Genomic DNA, 15,691 nt, shown 5'->3' with positions numbered 1-15,691 from the left:
CAACACAATCACACGTGGAATTTCACTACTCTTCTTTCAAGTAAGCATGTTGTAGGTTGTAAATGGGTGTATATGGTTAAATATATACCAGATGGGAGTGTGGAACATAGATGTCAAGGCGACGCCTAGGCAACAAGGTTCCCTTTGAGGCTCGCCTCGCCTAATCGCCAAGCACTTTTTTACTATATTATGAAATACTTTTTTGTTCATTCTTTTTTGAAATTATAATTATAAAATAGGCATTATTAAACTAAAATAATCATTTGTGTGTTTATATACTATTTTTTTTATTATTTTCTTATTTATTAAGGTTTAATCAACACAAACATTGTTAAATGCTGTATTGAACCCTCAAGGACTTCAAAATCTAAACCAATAAGTAAGGAAGAACTTAAAATTTTATTTAATCAACACATTTTCTTCTTGCATATATTATTCTACTTCTTCTTCTTCTTCTTCTACTACTACTACCAATACTTTTTTCTTTTCTTCTTTTCCAATAACAAAAATAAGGGTTCAGCCCCTATATTTTTTTTCAATTTTATTTTCCTTCTTTTTCTTCTCATGAACGTGTTGATTTTCTATACTTTAATATGAACTTTATACTTTTCTTTTGAAAATTATGAATAATTAATAAAGAAATATGGTTATGGTACCTAGGGAACTACCATAGGATCTATGTTTTTAACATAAAAAAATCCATTGCCTAGGCAGACTCCCCCCTATTGCCTAGCCTTGCCTTGGCGCCTTGAAAACTATGGTGTGGAATGGTTGAAAGCCCGACTAGTTGCTAAGGGTTACTCGCAATTATATGGGGTGGATTATATAGAAACCTTCTCTCCTGTTGTTAAGATTGGTTCAGTTCGTTTGTTGGTTTCCTTGGCAGTTATGTATGATCAAACTTTGTTTCAACTTGACATTAAAAATGCCTTCCTCCACGATGATCTTTTGGCAGAAGTCTACATTGAACAAACACCAGGGTTTGTTGCTCAAGGGGAGGATGGTAAGTGTGTAGACTCAAAAAGGCAATTTATGAGCTGAAATAATCCCCTCATGCTTGGTTTGGGAAGTTCAGTGAACTGGTGAAAATTTTCGGAATGAAACAATGTCATGTTGATCATTCAATGTTCAACTATGATTTTGAAGTCAGAAAGATTTTATTAGTGGTTTATGTGGATGATATAGACATAACCGGTTGTGACAAACTAGGGATTGACAGGCTAAAGGCCTTCCTACAAGACCATTTCCAAATAAAAGATCTTGGGATGTTTAAGTATTTCTTGGGTATAGAAGTTGCCAAGTCGAAACAATGTATAAATTTGTGCCGAAGAAAATATGTTCTTGATCTACTGGAAGAAACAATGTTGTTGGGTGTTAAACTAGCTAAAACATCCATGGAACCAAATGCTAAGTTGAGCAATGATGCAAGTGAAATGTTTGATGATCCTAGAAGATATAGATGATTAGTGGGGAAGCTGAACTACCTAACCATTACTAGACCAAACATCTCCTTTATCGTCAGTGTGATGAGCCAATATATGCAAAATCCTCGAATACCTCACTTGGATGTAGTTCTTAGAATTGTACGATACTTGAAAGGAGCTCCAGGTTACGGGTTGTTGTACAAGCAAGGAGGAAGTCTTGAGATAGTCAGATATACAAATGCAGATTGGGCAGGCTCGGTGTCAGATAGGAGATCTACTATAGGGTATCGCACGTTTCTTGGAGGAAATCTGGTGACATGGAGAAGTAAAACGCAAACTGTTGTGGCAAGTAGTGCTGAAGTTAAATATATAGACATGGCACATACCACATGTGAACTAGTACTATGATAACCAAGTTGCAATCCACATCTCATCTAATCCAATTTTTCATGAGATGACTAAACATATAGAGGTTGATTGCCATTTTGTAAGGGAGAAAGTCCTTACTGGAGAGATAAGCACAAAGCATGTTAGTTCGGGTGATCAATGGGCAGACTTGTTCACAAAAGGTTTGAGTTCAGGGAGAGTGAATTATAAATGTAACAAACTGGGATTATATGACATATATTCTCCAGCTTGAGGGGGAGTTTAGAGTTGGCCAAGTAGGGGTAGCTTGGTCTTTTTCACTTTACTTGAAGTGGTGACTTGGCAATACTGTTTTATTTTAAATTTCTTGTCCCATACTTAAGTAGGGGCATATTTGACTTTGTATGCTTAATGAATATAATAAAAGGTTATGGTCGACTAGGAGGGTTTAGACTCTCTAGTTTGACATATTTCTCCTTTCTGCTCTTTGAACAGAACTTGTCTGAACCATCAAAACACTTATTTTTTTCTTCTCCCTTAGTATTATAAAGTTGTGCAGTTTGCTCATAATTATTTGATCTTATAGCTCTTTTTTTTCTGAGAGAGAGAGAGAGAGAAAAAGTTAAAGTATTATATTGTATTCATTCACTGTAAACCTTGGCATATACATTTGGATGCATGTACAATGGGTTTCCATTTCTAAACAGTAGAAAAAGAGAAAACAATAATCTGATTTGATAACAGTGAAAAAAGAAAGAAAGAAAGAAAGAGTTCTTAGTGAGAAGAGAACAAAAGAAAGATAAGAAGAGATGGGGAGGAGCCAATGATGATCTGGCTTCCCCACTCATTATCTTATATACTCATAAAAAAGATCGATTACAAAGACTAATATGCCATTAATGGGATGTCAACTGTTCATAACATAAAAGTAGTTCCAAAGAAACAACATAAACTAATGGGCCTTGGGCTCAATAACACTAATAAATGATTATAAAAAGAAAATCATAGAAATTGTTGAATCTCAACACTCCACCTCAAGTTGGGAGTAGATGTCACACATTCCCAACCATAGTTTTCAAGGCGCCAAGACGAGGCGAGGCTAGGCGATAGGGGGGTGCCTTGTTGCTGTCCGCCTAGGCGATGGATTTTTTCAAGTAAAAATCACATATCCTAGGGTAGTTCCCTAGGTTCCATAACCAACTTTCTTTAATAACTATCCATAATTTTCATAAGAAAATTATAAACTTCATGTTTAAGTCTAGAAAATCAACATATTTACGAAAAGAAAAAGAAGAAAGGAAATAAAATTCAAAAAATATAGGGGCTGAACCCCTATTTTTATTATAGAAAAAGAAGAAAAGAAAAGGTGGAAGAAAAATATGTCGATTAGACAAAATTTTAAGTTCTTCCCTTACTTGTTGGTTCAGATTTTGAAGTCATTGAGGGTTCAATACAGCAATTAGCAATGTTTGTGTTGATTATACCCTAACAAATAAGAAAATAATAAAAAGAAATTAGTTTATAAACACAAAAATGAATATTTTTCTTTAATAATGTCTATTTTATAATTATGATCTAAAAAAAAATAACAATATAAAAGTATTTTATTACATAGTATGAAAAACTGCTTGGGGACTGGGCGAGGCGAGCCTCCAAGGGTGCCTTGTCACCTAGGCGCTAGGGATGAGCAAAAGAAACCGAACCGATCGAAACAAACCAAAAAACGGTTAGTATACATGTTTGGTTTCGGTTAACCAATATAAAAAACCAATGGTTAACCGAACCGACTAGTATACATGTTTTTCTATATATTTATGTATATTATATATATATTTTATATATTATAAATTAATAAATATGCATTATATAAAATAAACATATATATATTTATAATATATTATTTATTATTTATTATTTAAAATATAATAATTTATATATATTTATATATTTTTTAAATAAATATTATAAAAACTAAAAAACAAGTGAACCGAACCGGTCATCCAGTTAACCAACTGGTTTCGGTTCGGTTCCGGTTACCAATTTTTTGAAACCGGTACTACCAGTTCGGTTCACAAAAAGGCCCACGGTTCGGTTACCTGAACCGTGAGCACCCCTACTAGGCGCCCGCCTAGGTGTCGCCTTGACAACAATGTTCCCAACTTGTGTAGATCATTTTCAAGCTTATTTCTAGATGTCATCCTTTCTCTTATGGATTGTCTGTCTACCTCTATATGCTTTGTTCTATCATGCTGAACCGTGTAATGAACAATGTTAATTGCTGCTTAAATATCGCACTACAACATCACAAGTTCTTCTACATCAACTCTGTTTCGAGTGTTGCTATAGTAGTCCGAACAGGAAGAGGAGAAGAAAAAGAAGAAGAGTAGAAGAAGAAGGGTTTGTCGAAAATCTGATGGGTTACCCATTCAGTCGACCCCCTTAATCTATATTAGGTTCTAATCATAGTTACAAAGACAGAAATGACCATACTTAAGTGTGGGGCAGAGTAACTCTAATAACACTGCCACATAAGCAAGTTACTTAATAAACAGAAGAAAACTAAACTACCCCTATTCGGCACCTCTTAACACTCCCCCTCAAGCTGGAGAATATATGTCATATAATCCCAGTTTGTTACATAGATAGTTCACTTTCCCTGAGTTTAGAGCTTTTGTAAACAAATCTGCCCACTGGTCATTGGAGCCCACATGTTCTGTATTTATCTCTCTGGCAAGAACCTTCTCTCTCACAAAGTGGCAATCAACTTCTATGTGCTTTGTTCTCCCATGAAAGATACGATTGGATGAGATATGTAGTGCAGCTTGGTTGTCACAGTACAATTTCATAGGTTTATCCATGTGAAACCCAATTTCATGTAGGAGATTCCTCAGCCACACTAATTCACAGGTAGTGTGAGCCATGGCCCTATATTCGGCTTCAGCACTGCTTCTGGCTACAACCATCTGCTTTTTTACTCTTCCATGTCACAAGATTTCCTCCCAGAAATGTGCAATAGCCTATAGTAGATCTTCTGTCACTCACTGAGCCTGCCCAGCCTGCATCTGTATACCCAACTACTTCAAGTTTTCCTCTTGGTTTATACAATAGCCCACGACCTGGAGTTCCTTTCAGATACCTCACAATTCTAAAGACTGCATCCCAGTGAGGTATACAAGGGTTCTGCATGAATTGGCTCACCACACTGATTGCAAAGGAGATGTCGGGTCTCGTGATAGTCAGATAGTTCAGCTTTCCCACTAGTTGTCTATACCTTCCAGGATCTTCAAATACTTCTCTTGTATCACTGCTCAACTTAACATTTGGTTCCATAGGGGACTCAGTCGGTTTGCACCTTACAATCCTGTTTCTTCCAATAGATCAAGGACATATTTCCTTTGGCACAGATTCACACCTTGTTTTGACCTGGCAACCTCTATTCCCAAAAATACTTTAATGTTCCAAGGTCCTTTGTTTGAAAATGATTTTGCAGAAATACCTTTAGTTTGCCAATCCCCAATTTATCACTACCAGTGATGACAATATCATCCACATAGACCACTAATAAAATCTTCCCAACTTCTGAGTCATAGCTGAACACTGAGTGATCAACCTGGCATTGCTTCATTCCAAAACTCTGTACCACTTCGCTGAACTTCCCAAACCAAGCACGTGGAGATTGCTTCAACCCATAAATTGCTTTCTTCATCCTACACACCTTACCACCCTCCCCCTGAGCAACAAACCCAGGTGGTTGCTCCATATATACCTCCTCCACTAGATCACCATGGAGGAAGGCATTATTTATGTCAAGTTGAAGGAGAGGCCAATCATACATAACAGCCAAGGAAATTAGGACACGAACGGAACCAATTTTAGCTACCGGTGAGAATGTCTCCAAATAATCCACACCATACACCTGTGAGTAACCTTTAGCAACAAGTCTGGCCTTCAGACGCTCCACACTACCATCTGGCAAATATTTCACAGTATACACCCATTTACAGCCCACAGCATGCTTCCCAGGTGGAAGGGTAGTAAGTTCCCACATTTGAGTATGTTGAACAGCAAAAAGTTCCTCCTCCTTTGCCCGCCGCCATCCAGGTGAACTAAGAGCTTCTTGAACATTGTTAGGTAGGGAAATAGAAGACAAAAGTGAAACAAATTGGCGATGTGATGCAGAAAGACAAGATAATAAAACAAAATTGGAAATGGGATGGAGTGTGGAACTACGTTTACCTTTCCGTAAGGCAATGGGTAGGCCAAGATCTGAAGGTTCAGCAATAGGAGCAATGGGAGGATCCGCAGATGAGGTAGAAGCAGGAGGAGGGGCCGGTGTCATTCGACGTGTATACACTTGTCGGATCGGTGGTCGTTCAGTGGTGACCTGCACTAGATGAGGAGATGAGTATACTCCAACAACAGCCTCTGGAACTGAATCACTGACAGGAAGAGGAAGAGGAGGTAAGGGTGAGGACAAGGGTGCTTCATGACTGGAGAAGAAGGGGACAGACTCAAAAAATGTGACATCAGTGCAGACATAGCACTTTCGGGCAATAGGATTATAACACTTGTACCCTTTTTGAGTCCGAAAGTAGCCAAGGAAGACACATTTAATTGAGCGTGCATCTAGCTTGTCTATTCCAGGACTCAGATTATGAACAAAGCACACACAACCAAAGACACGAGGAATTAATGGAAACGGAGATAAAGTGGGAAACAAAATGGAGAAGGGGGACCGACCATGAAGAATTAAAGAAGGCATCCGATTAATGAGAAAACATGCAGTGAGTACAACATCACTCCAAAACCGTTTAGGAACATGCATATGGTGAAGCATAGACCGAGCAATTTCAAAAAGATGACGAATCTTCAGTTCAGCCACCCTATTTTGTTGAGGGGTGAAAGTATTCACGACCATTATCTGAAGGGAGAACTTTGATTGGAACACCAAATTGTGTGCGTATTTCAGCATGGAATTTTTGAAAAATGGAAAATAATTCACTTCTTTCTTTCATTAAGTAAATCCATGTCATTCTTGAACAATCATCAATAAAGGAGACAAAATACGTGTACCCATTATAAGACTCTCAACTCTTGGACTGAAGGACACACGATGGTGTTTACCAAACTGACATGACTCACATTGTAAAACTGACAACTGACTCAATGATGGAACCAACATCTTGAAGACCTTGAGAGATGGATGTCCCAGTCGGCAATGCCATTGTAGAGGAGTAAGGGAAGTCTGAAGTGCAATTGAAGATCCACCGCCGTCAAGGTAATACAATCCACCAGCTTCATGCCCCCCACCAATCTTCTTCCCCGTCTTGAGATCCTGAAAAACACAAGTGGAAGGAAAGAAGGTAACAGAACAGTTAAGAGCTTTGGTTATTTTACTAACAGACATAAGATTGAATGGAAACTTAGGTACGTATAAAACAGAGGATAAAGGGACAGAAGCCAAGTCAACATTACCAACACCACAGATGGGAGATGAGGACCTATTGGCAAGTGTAACAGTTTGTGGTGTGGAGGTTTAAGCAAGAGAAGAGAACACACCTGGAGTCTCAATCATATGATCTGAGGCTCCATAGTCAATAATCCAGGAAGGAGTTTTAGATGACATGCAAGCGATACCTGGTTGGGCATGTGTGGCAGTGGTATGATATGAAGTAGTTTGAATGAACCGTTCATACTCATCATGCGGAACACTCACCATCTCCCTCCCAGAAGTAGATGTAGATGTGGAAGGAGTTAGGTCTGCCAGTTTACTATCACTAATATCAACCTCGCCTGCTACAACATGATTAGCCCATTTAGAGGGAGGGCCATGTAGATCATAAAAGAAATTCACTGCGTGTCCATCCCTACCACAATGAATACACTTCCTTGTAGAGTTATTTTTTCCTTTGCCACGGCCTCCCTCTGAGTCACGGCCACCCCTACCAATCATGGGATTGCCACGCCCCCCTCTGGAATGACCTCCCCCTCTTGTACTATGTCCACCACCTCTAACTGTCACAAGTGTTGATCTATCATACTGTGTGGGGTTCTCTGTCTAGCCCAAAGAGATTCTACGAAGTCTTGAGAATACTTCCTCAAGTGTAGGAAGAGTAGAGCCCCCCAATATTTGAGCTCTAAGTGGTTCATATTCCGACTTCAGCCCCACTAAAAACCTTGTAACATCTAGTTGCTCCCTTTGCTGTTGCTGAACTTGAATATCTGGAGTAAGGGGATGATAGACATTGAGTTCATTCCTCATATTCTTCATGCAGGCATAGTACTCTTCTAGTGTTTTGGTTCCTTGTTGTAAATCAAAGTACTCCCGATACAGCTAATATACTCTTGTTGTGCTATCTTGTCCAGAATATAGCTTCTTAGCATGCTCCCATATATCCTTAGTTGTATCAAGGAAATGAAGTTGGCACTGATTTTGGGTTCCATACTATTCCACAGCCAAGTCATGATTTGAGCATCTTCTTGTTCCCAATCATCAAACCCTGGAGAGTCAACCAGTGGCTTCTCATCTCTAACATGCTTTGCTTTCTTCTTTGCCTTGAGAAAAACTTCCACGGATTTAGCCCATGGAACATAGTTCTCCCCATTTAGCTTAATTGAGGTCATTTGTACTCCTACGTAGTCGGAAGAAATTACTACACTAGGTTTCTGATCATTGTAGCCATCTCCTATTGGTGCCATTGTACCTTTTCACGGTTGTCTTTAACTTTACTTCTCAGCTACAAGCTGATTGATGTTGTTCACAGTTTGATATTTCAGCCCCTATTGCAGCCTCTAAACACCATTGCTGACTTCACACACTTGTTCTTATTCACACTACTGCTGACTTCACACACTTATGTCCCACATAAGCATCAGTTTACCATTCACTAATCACAAGTAGAGGCCCTCTTACAACCACTCAAGCACCACAACACAGCCAAATCTGCTGCACCCAGTTCAGACTTATTTAACACACTTAAGAGGGCATTACACAACCACAAGGAGTTCGGTAAGGTCACTGCATTCTACCTTATACCGTATCAAGAGGGCATTACACAACAACTTACAGCAGCCCTACACATTCGGCTATTACACAACAACTTACAGCAGCCCTACACATTCGGCTACTGCACACACAGCCCTTCCTAGGGCAACAATGAACCTAGTTCTCTAGGTTCTACTCAGTACAACAGCTTCTTGTAGGGTTTCTACCCAGAAATAGAAGTAACACTAGAAGAAGAAAGAACCGACCTTCCTTTGAGAATATCAATCAACCATTCACTACTGAAGTCACTTTCCTTGTTGAAGAAGGTTATGCGCAACAGAGAGACAAGTTGTACTGTTTCTAACCTAGGGCGAACTAGTTCTCGCCATCGACTAATCAGAAACAAAGGTGAAGAGTCACGAACAGTGCTGAGTTGCTTTACCAACTGACTTAGGTCAGGAGCATTGCTCTGATACCATGTTTTGACTGTTGCTACAGTAGTCCGAACAGGAAGAGGAGAAGAAGAAAACGAAGAAGAAGAAGAAGAAGAGAAGAAGAAGAAGGGTCTGTCGAAAATCTGATGGGTTACCCATTCAGTCGACCCCCTTAATCTATATTAGGTTCTAATCATAGTTACAAAGAAGCTCTGAAACACCATGTGCCATAGCTCCATATTCAGCCTCTACACTTAACCTGGCTACAACTGGTTACTTCTTTGGGTTATGTCTATATCATCCACATAGACATCTATGCAAGTTTCTAATTTCAAATGTCCATGGTTAGCAAACAATATCCCTCTGCCCAAGTATCCTTTTAGATAGGCAAGAATCCTGTTTGCTTCCGAGTATTTAACTCGTGGGGTATGCATGTAATGACTCACCACACTAACTGCATAGAAGAATATTTGGTCTTGTCATGCACAAGTATAACAATCAGCCCACCAATCCATGATACCTCCCCAACATCCTTTACTAGCTCACCATTTGATGCATTAATACTGTGATTTTGGTCAATTGGTATATCAATTGGTTTAACCCCAAGTTTTCCCATCTCCCGTACTAGGTCCAACACATACTTCCTTTGGGAAATGAAGATCCCATGTTTGGACCTTAAAACCTCAATGACTAGAAAATGCTTCAACTTCCCAAGATCCTTAATCTCAAACTCCCAGTGTAAGTTTTTCTTCAACGCATCAATCTCACTTAGGTCATTTCCTATGACTACAATGTCATCCACATACACTATTAACACGGAAATCAATAATCCCCTTCTCTTCACAAAGTATGATCAGATTATGTTTGAGTATAACCAAACACAATCAATGCACTCCTAAACCAGTTAAACTAAGCTTTAGGTGATTGTTTTAGACCATATATGGACTTCTTCTTTGCATACCTTTCCTTTGGTCATGTCATTGTAAAAACTAGCTAGAAGGTCCATGTACACCTCCTGCAAATCTCAATTAAAAAAAGCATTCTTCACATCAAGTTGGAAGAGGGGTCAAGAGTAAGTAGCCACTAGAGATAAAAGGATCCGAACTGAACTCACCTTGGCCACCTGTGCAAAAGTCTCCAAGTAGTCTATCCTATAAGTCTTGAGTGTACCCTTTTGCAACCAGCCTTGGCTTGTACCTTTCTATGCTTCCATCAACCCTATATTTTACAGTATAAACCCATTTGCAACCAATTGTCTCCTTCCCATTAGGTAGATCCGCAACTTCCCATGTCTGGCTTTTAATTAAGGCTTTCAATTTCCTATTGCATAGTTGCTTCCACTCAGGTTGGAGAGAGCCTCACTAACAGTCCTGCGTATAGATAGAATCAAAAGAAGCAAGGAATGCTTGGTAAGAGGGAGATAACTCACTGTAGGAAAATTCATGTGAGAGGCAATGGGTTGTGCACTTTCTCTTCCCCTTCCAAAGTACAATAGGAAGGTCTAGGTAATTTACATTAGTGTTGGTATAGGTCTAGTATCAACAGGAATTGAAACATCAAAGGGAGCAAAAGGCATACCTGGGTCTATGTCAACTAAACCTGGAATCTCTGATGATCTGATAAGAAGTGGCACGGGTTACTCGAGGAGTTGTCATGTAAACATGGTTTCAAATGTCGTCAAATGTCGCTAATGTCGCTCAACATATGTCGATGTCGAGGTTCACCGACATGAAAGTGGATGGTAATATAAAAATTACATTAAGTCGGTATTTCGGAAATGTCAACCAAATCGGTTCAAATAACAAAAAAAATACAGTTTTTCCTATTATGTCGACAGGATGTTGACTAATGTACATTAAAAATATAATATATTAGTATATTGTATTATATTGTATTAATATAATACAATATATTAAAATAGATTATTCCATTAATAACTTCTATTTAATATTTCAAATAAAATATTTATAAAAAGAATTAACAAAATATAAAAACAAAAGAATAAATTAAATACTTTATAATATAAAACATAAAAGATTTTTCAAGTAATAAAATATTAACTAGTTAGTATTTTTAAAATATTTATTAAAATCAGAATATGTTTATTAAATTTTATAGTGAACCATATTCTACATTTAATATAAAAATCAGAATAAATTTAATAAATTTTATAATAAATCATAATTTATTATAAATTTAGTATTAAAAATCATAATAAATTCATTAAGTTTTATAAGAAATCAGAACTTATCATAATCTTAATACTACAAAAAGGAGAATCAGTATTATAACTTTAATATTTAAAAAACCAGCATAAATGTATTTCTATTTACTAGTGTGAAATAAATATATTAGAATTTATAATAAATCAAAATTAAAAATAAGAAAAGAAAATATCAAATAACCTTGTAAAAACATCAAAATGCATAATAAATCAGTAAATAGTTATTTACTAATTTTTTATTGGTCTTAGTTTCTTAGCTTTATATAATGGTTGGTAATAAGATAATAGTCTAGAAATATGTATTAATGCTTCTTTTATCATTTTACAAATATCTTTGCATATTTCCACATATTTCATAATACTTCCACAATGACTAATTTTTACAAACTTTCCCCTCAACATTTCCGACATGTCCTATATTTTGGTAAGCGGCATTTCCATCTACATCGACATTTTCAACCTTGCATGTAAAAAAATGAGAAACTGGAAGTAATGGAGCAAGAAAAGTAGGTGGAATAACTGGGTCGAACACTGGAATAGGTAAAGGAGATGGAATAGGAAGAGGAAGTGGTGTAGGTTGCTCATTTCCTTCCCCAAAACAATCCCCTTGAAAAAGACTCTCTAAAAAGAAAGATGAAGGCTCAAAAAAGGTGACATCCATGGTAACATACTAACTCCGTGACATAGGATCATAACAACAATACCAATTTTTTATTTCCTGCATACCCAAGGAATACACACTGCTTTGTTGTTAGAATCAACTAAACATGGACAAAATGGTCTTTTACCTTCTCATTAAGTTGTGCTTTGTCAGTTTTGTGTTACTTTAAATTATTGTCCCCACACTTAAGTAGGGGTATATTAGTCATTGTAATATCATCAAATCTAGTGTGAATCGTGTCAGTATGGGAAATACCATCGGGTTTCCTTTAGTTGAGTCGATAATCATGTAATGAGTCATTTTGCTTTAATCCATTTAGATGTTTGGGGCCCGAATAGAATTGTGTCCTATAACGGTTACAAGTATTTTGTAATTTTTGTTGACGACAATTCAAGAATGACATGGGTATATCTTATGAAAGAAAAAAGTGAATCATTATTTAGTTTTCAAAAGTTCCATGTTGAAATTCACATTCAATTTGGTATTCTAATAAAAATTCTTCATTCTGATAATGGCAACAAGTACTTTCTTATTTCATTTCAGCAATATTTGGAGCATCATGGTATTATTCACCAAAGTTCTTGTACATACACTCCACAACAAAATTTAGTGCGGTCCATGATCATCCCTACATCTCTTCTATTTTAACCTATTCCTCCCACTAGTAAATTTAGCAAAATACTTGCCTTGTGCTGAAGGTTTCGCCACACAAACCTAGTTCTCCACCACCGACTCTAGCAGCTTTTGAATGCAAAAAGTGTGACTAAACTGCAAGGGGTTCCTAGAAAAACCTTTAATTTTTCTTTTTCTCCACCAATGAATCACTATCCCCTTCCACTCACACACAACAAAAGAAACACTTTTAACTTTTTTTCTCTTTTACGGCATATTTCAATCCTTAGAGTTAAATTTTCCTCCCAGATTCCTGAAATAATCATTTAGGTTTTCGTGATCCCCCTATATGGCTGTATCCATGGCCTCCCTAGGGCCTTAAAGCAAGCCCTCGCTGTATTTAACAAGGCCATGTCAGAGGACCAATAATGCACACGGAAACATCTGAATTGATCACCTTGGCCCACCAAACCCATTGTCAGAGCCCAACCTGCTACCTTGCCAAGGGGATCTGGAAGTTTCCAGACTCCACACCATTATAATTCTGCAATGAATGGGGATTAAAAATTGAAACCCCCTTGCCTCAACCTCCAACCTCCAGGTCCCCAATTTAGGACCCACCTGATCAACAGATAAGAGGATTCTAACCCCTTCACTGTATACCACATCATCATTTCCACTCCCATAGCTGTGGCATTGCTGCATAATTTTACTGTCACTCCTCACAACTAGCAAAACATATGGAAAGTGCTACAAAGACATTATTCACCAAATTTACCACCTAATAACCAACCAAATCCATGTATTCAAGGGTTCAATGACCTCTCCCAGAAACACTGCCACCATAAGAACTAATATCAATCCAAACCAATATCATTAATCAACAACACTCCACTTCCACATTCCAGCTGCCTATCTTCACAAAAGTTCCAAGGTAATTTCCAACCTCCATAAAGGTCAACTTACATAATATGTGCAGTGGAACTACAAAAATATTAAGCCACCATTTGGTCTATAAAGCAAGAGTTTTAATGGCACCTACAACCAGTCCCAGGGAGACAAATCAAGCCTGAGACTGTCAAACACGACCCTGCTGTTGTTGACGTGTATGGCCACATCTTTGGGCAGAAATATGAAACACAAAAGGACTCACATCAAACATTAACACTATTGAGTAATTACACCAGCCAATGTAAGTGTAACTAGATCTCCAACCCACTGATACCCACAATTCTACCATCCTAGTATTTGGGTCTGCATAAACAAGATGCCCAACAAAATACTGATAGAAGTCTCCCCAGGTTGTGATGTTCCTCAACTCAACAACTTCAATCCTGCTCAAGCACCTGTCTACCTGAACCCAAGCAATTATTTCTTGACACTGGATGTCTCCACTATTAGGCTGTAACTAGATCTCCAACCCACTGATACCCACAATTCTACCATCTTAGTATTTGGGTCTGCATAAACAAGATGTCCAACAAAATACTGATAGAAGAAGTCTCCCCAGGTTGTGATGTTCCTCAACTCAACGACTTCAATCCTGCTCAAGCACCTGTCTACCTGAACCCAAGCAATTATTTCTTGACACTGGATGTCTCATGTCTGGGTCCTTCCTCCTCACATTACACCCAATTACTTGAAGAATGAACATCCTTTACCATGAGATGTAAAACGAAAGCTTTTTCGGCAATAAATAATACCTTGATGTCATGTAATTCAACATTGACAAAATGCATCAACCTGTCATTTAACATGTGCTCAACCTGAGATCAAACATTTAGGAACTGTCAGCAGAGAGAAACAGTTACATAAATCTCATGAACATAATAACTTACAGGGAGAAAAACAAACATATAGTGGAGAAAAATCTAAAGATATCACAATGAATCATGCTTAATAAATTCCATGCAGACAATAAGAACTCTCAAAATCAGCTGAAGAGCAGTGTTTTAAAAGTGCAAGGTGAGGCAGGCGCCTTTTTGAAGCAAGGCACGAAAATGCAAAATATGCCAAAAAATTAAAAAAAAAATTAAACATAATAAAAAACTATTATCTCAAATTAAAATACATAAATATAACATGTAAAGCATATTCAAAATGAATATTTAAAAAGAAAATCAAGCATAATATATAAAATATATTCAAACATGTAAACTGTCAATCTCTTTATTTTTTTTCCCAATTGTATTACTTCAAATAGCTAATGTTAAATATTTTGCATTGCTGATTCTAGAAGCCACTTTTGTCCCAAGCCCCTTGAGGCAAGTCCAAACAATTCTATATTAGGGTCTTAAATTCTTAATCCCTATGAAAAAAAAATGATTTTATAATTTTAATTGCCTTTCAAAAATATCTTTTATTAGGATGTGAATGAGCAAGATTAGCAAATAGGGGATTCTCAAAGCTTCAGTGTATTTGTTATCAAAAACATTAGATTGAGAATCTCCTTTTCTAACTGCATGTCCTTTTTCTTGAATTATAGTGACTAGTCAATCACATTAGAATAGTAAATCATCATTAATTAAAAAAAAGAAGATTCCAAAAAATGTTCATTTACAAGTTGAAAGGGCTAGAAGGGCTAGGGGCAGACCAAAAAGGACATGGGTTGAAATAATGAGAAATGATTTAAGCACTCATAATTTAACAATGGATATGGCATTAAACAGAATGGAATAGCAAAACAGGATTCATGTAGCTGACCCCATGTAGTTAGGATAAGGCTTAGATGATGATGATGATGAGTTCCACGAACTTGCAGATGATTTTAACAAAATATCAGCAATATTCTGAAAATATAAACCATAAATGTTTCATTTATTGCTGATATTCAAAATATCTAAGCAATATGAGAGGAAAAACAATTCAAATAATGTTTTTAGTCATCCCTAGAAAAACGATGGGATTTCAGCATTTCACCAAATTTTTTTGATGGGTAACTAGAAAAAATTATTAATTGTGGATAAAGAATAAATTATTTACATC

The 15,691-nt window shown here is 37.1% G+C and overlaps 1 protein-coding gene across 4 annotated transcripts in view; it reads right to left on the bottom strand.

The window, feature by feature from the left end:
• The window catches only part of LOC148862331 (ADP-ribosylation factor GTPase-activating protein AGD3-like), a 117,537-nt gene that overhangs the window by 45,108 nt on the left and 56,738 nt on the right, over positions 1–15,691 (bottom strand). For 2 of the 4 annotated variants that reach the window (XM_088978523.1, XM_088978525.1), the window contains exons 5-6: positions 15,410–15,495; positions 14,410–14,472 (exon numbers count right to left, since the gene is read on the bottom strand). In XM_088978523.1, the coding sequence (XP_088834649.1) occupies positions 14,410–14,463 (54 nt within the window). In that variant the 5' untranslated portion in view covers positions 14,464–14,472; positions 15,410–15,495. The remainder of the gene's footprint in view (positions 1–14,409; positions 14,473–15,409; positions 15,496–15,691) is intronic. The other 2 variants (XM_088978522.1, XM_088978521.1) reach the window with 1 other exon arrangement.

Source organism: Nelumbo lutea, chromosome 3 (genome assembly GCF_056320005.1).
Source record: "Nelumbo lutea isolate HS-2025 chromosome 3, American lotus-T2T, whole genome shotgun sequence".
In the NCBI taxonomy this organism is placed as follows: domain Eukaryota; kingdom Viridiplantae; phylum Streptophyta; class Magnoliopsida; order Proteales; family Nelumbonaceae; genus Nelumbo; species Nelumbo lutea.
Note: the sequence above shows the minus strand (reverse complement) of the source record. Positions and strands in the feature narration are given on the sequence as shown.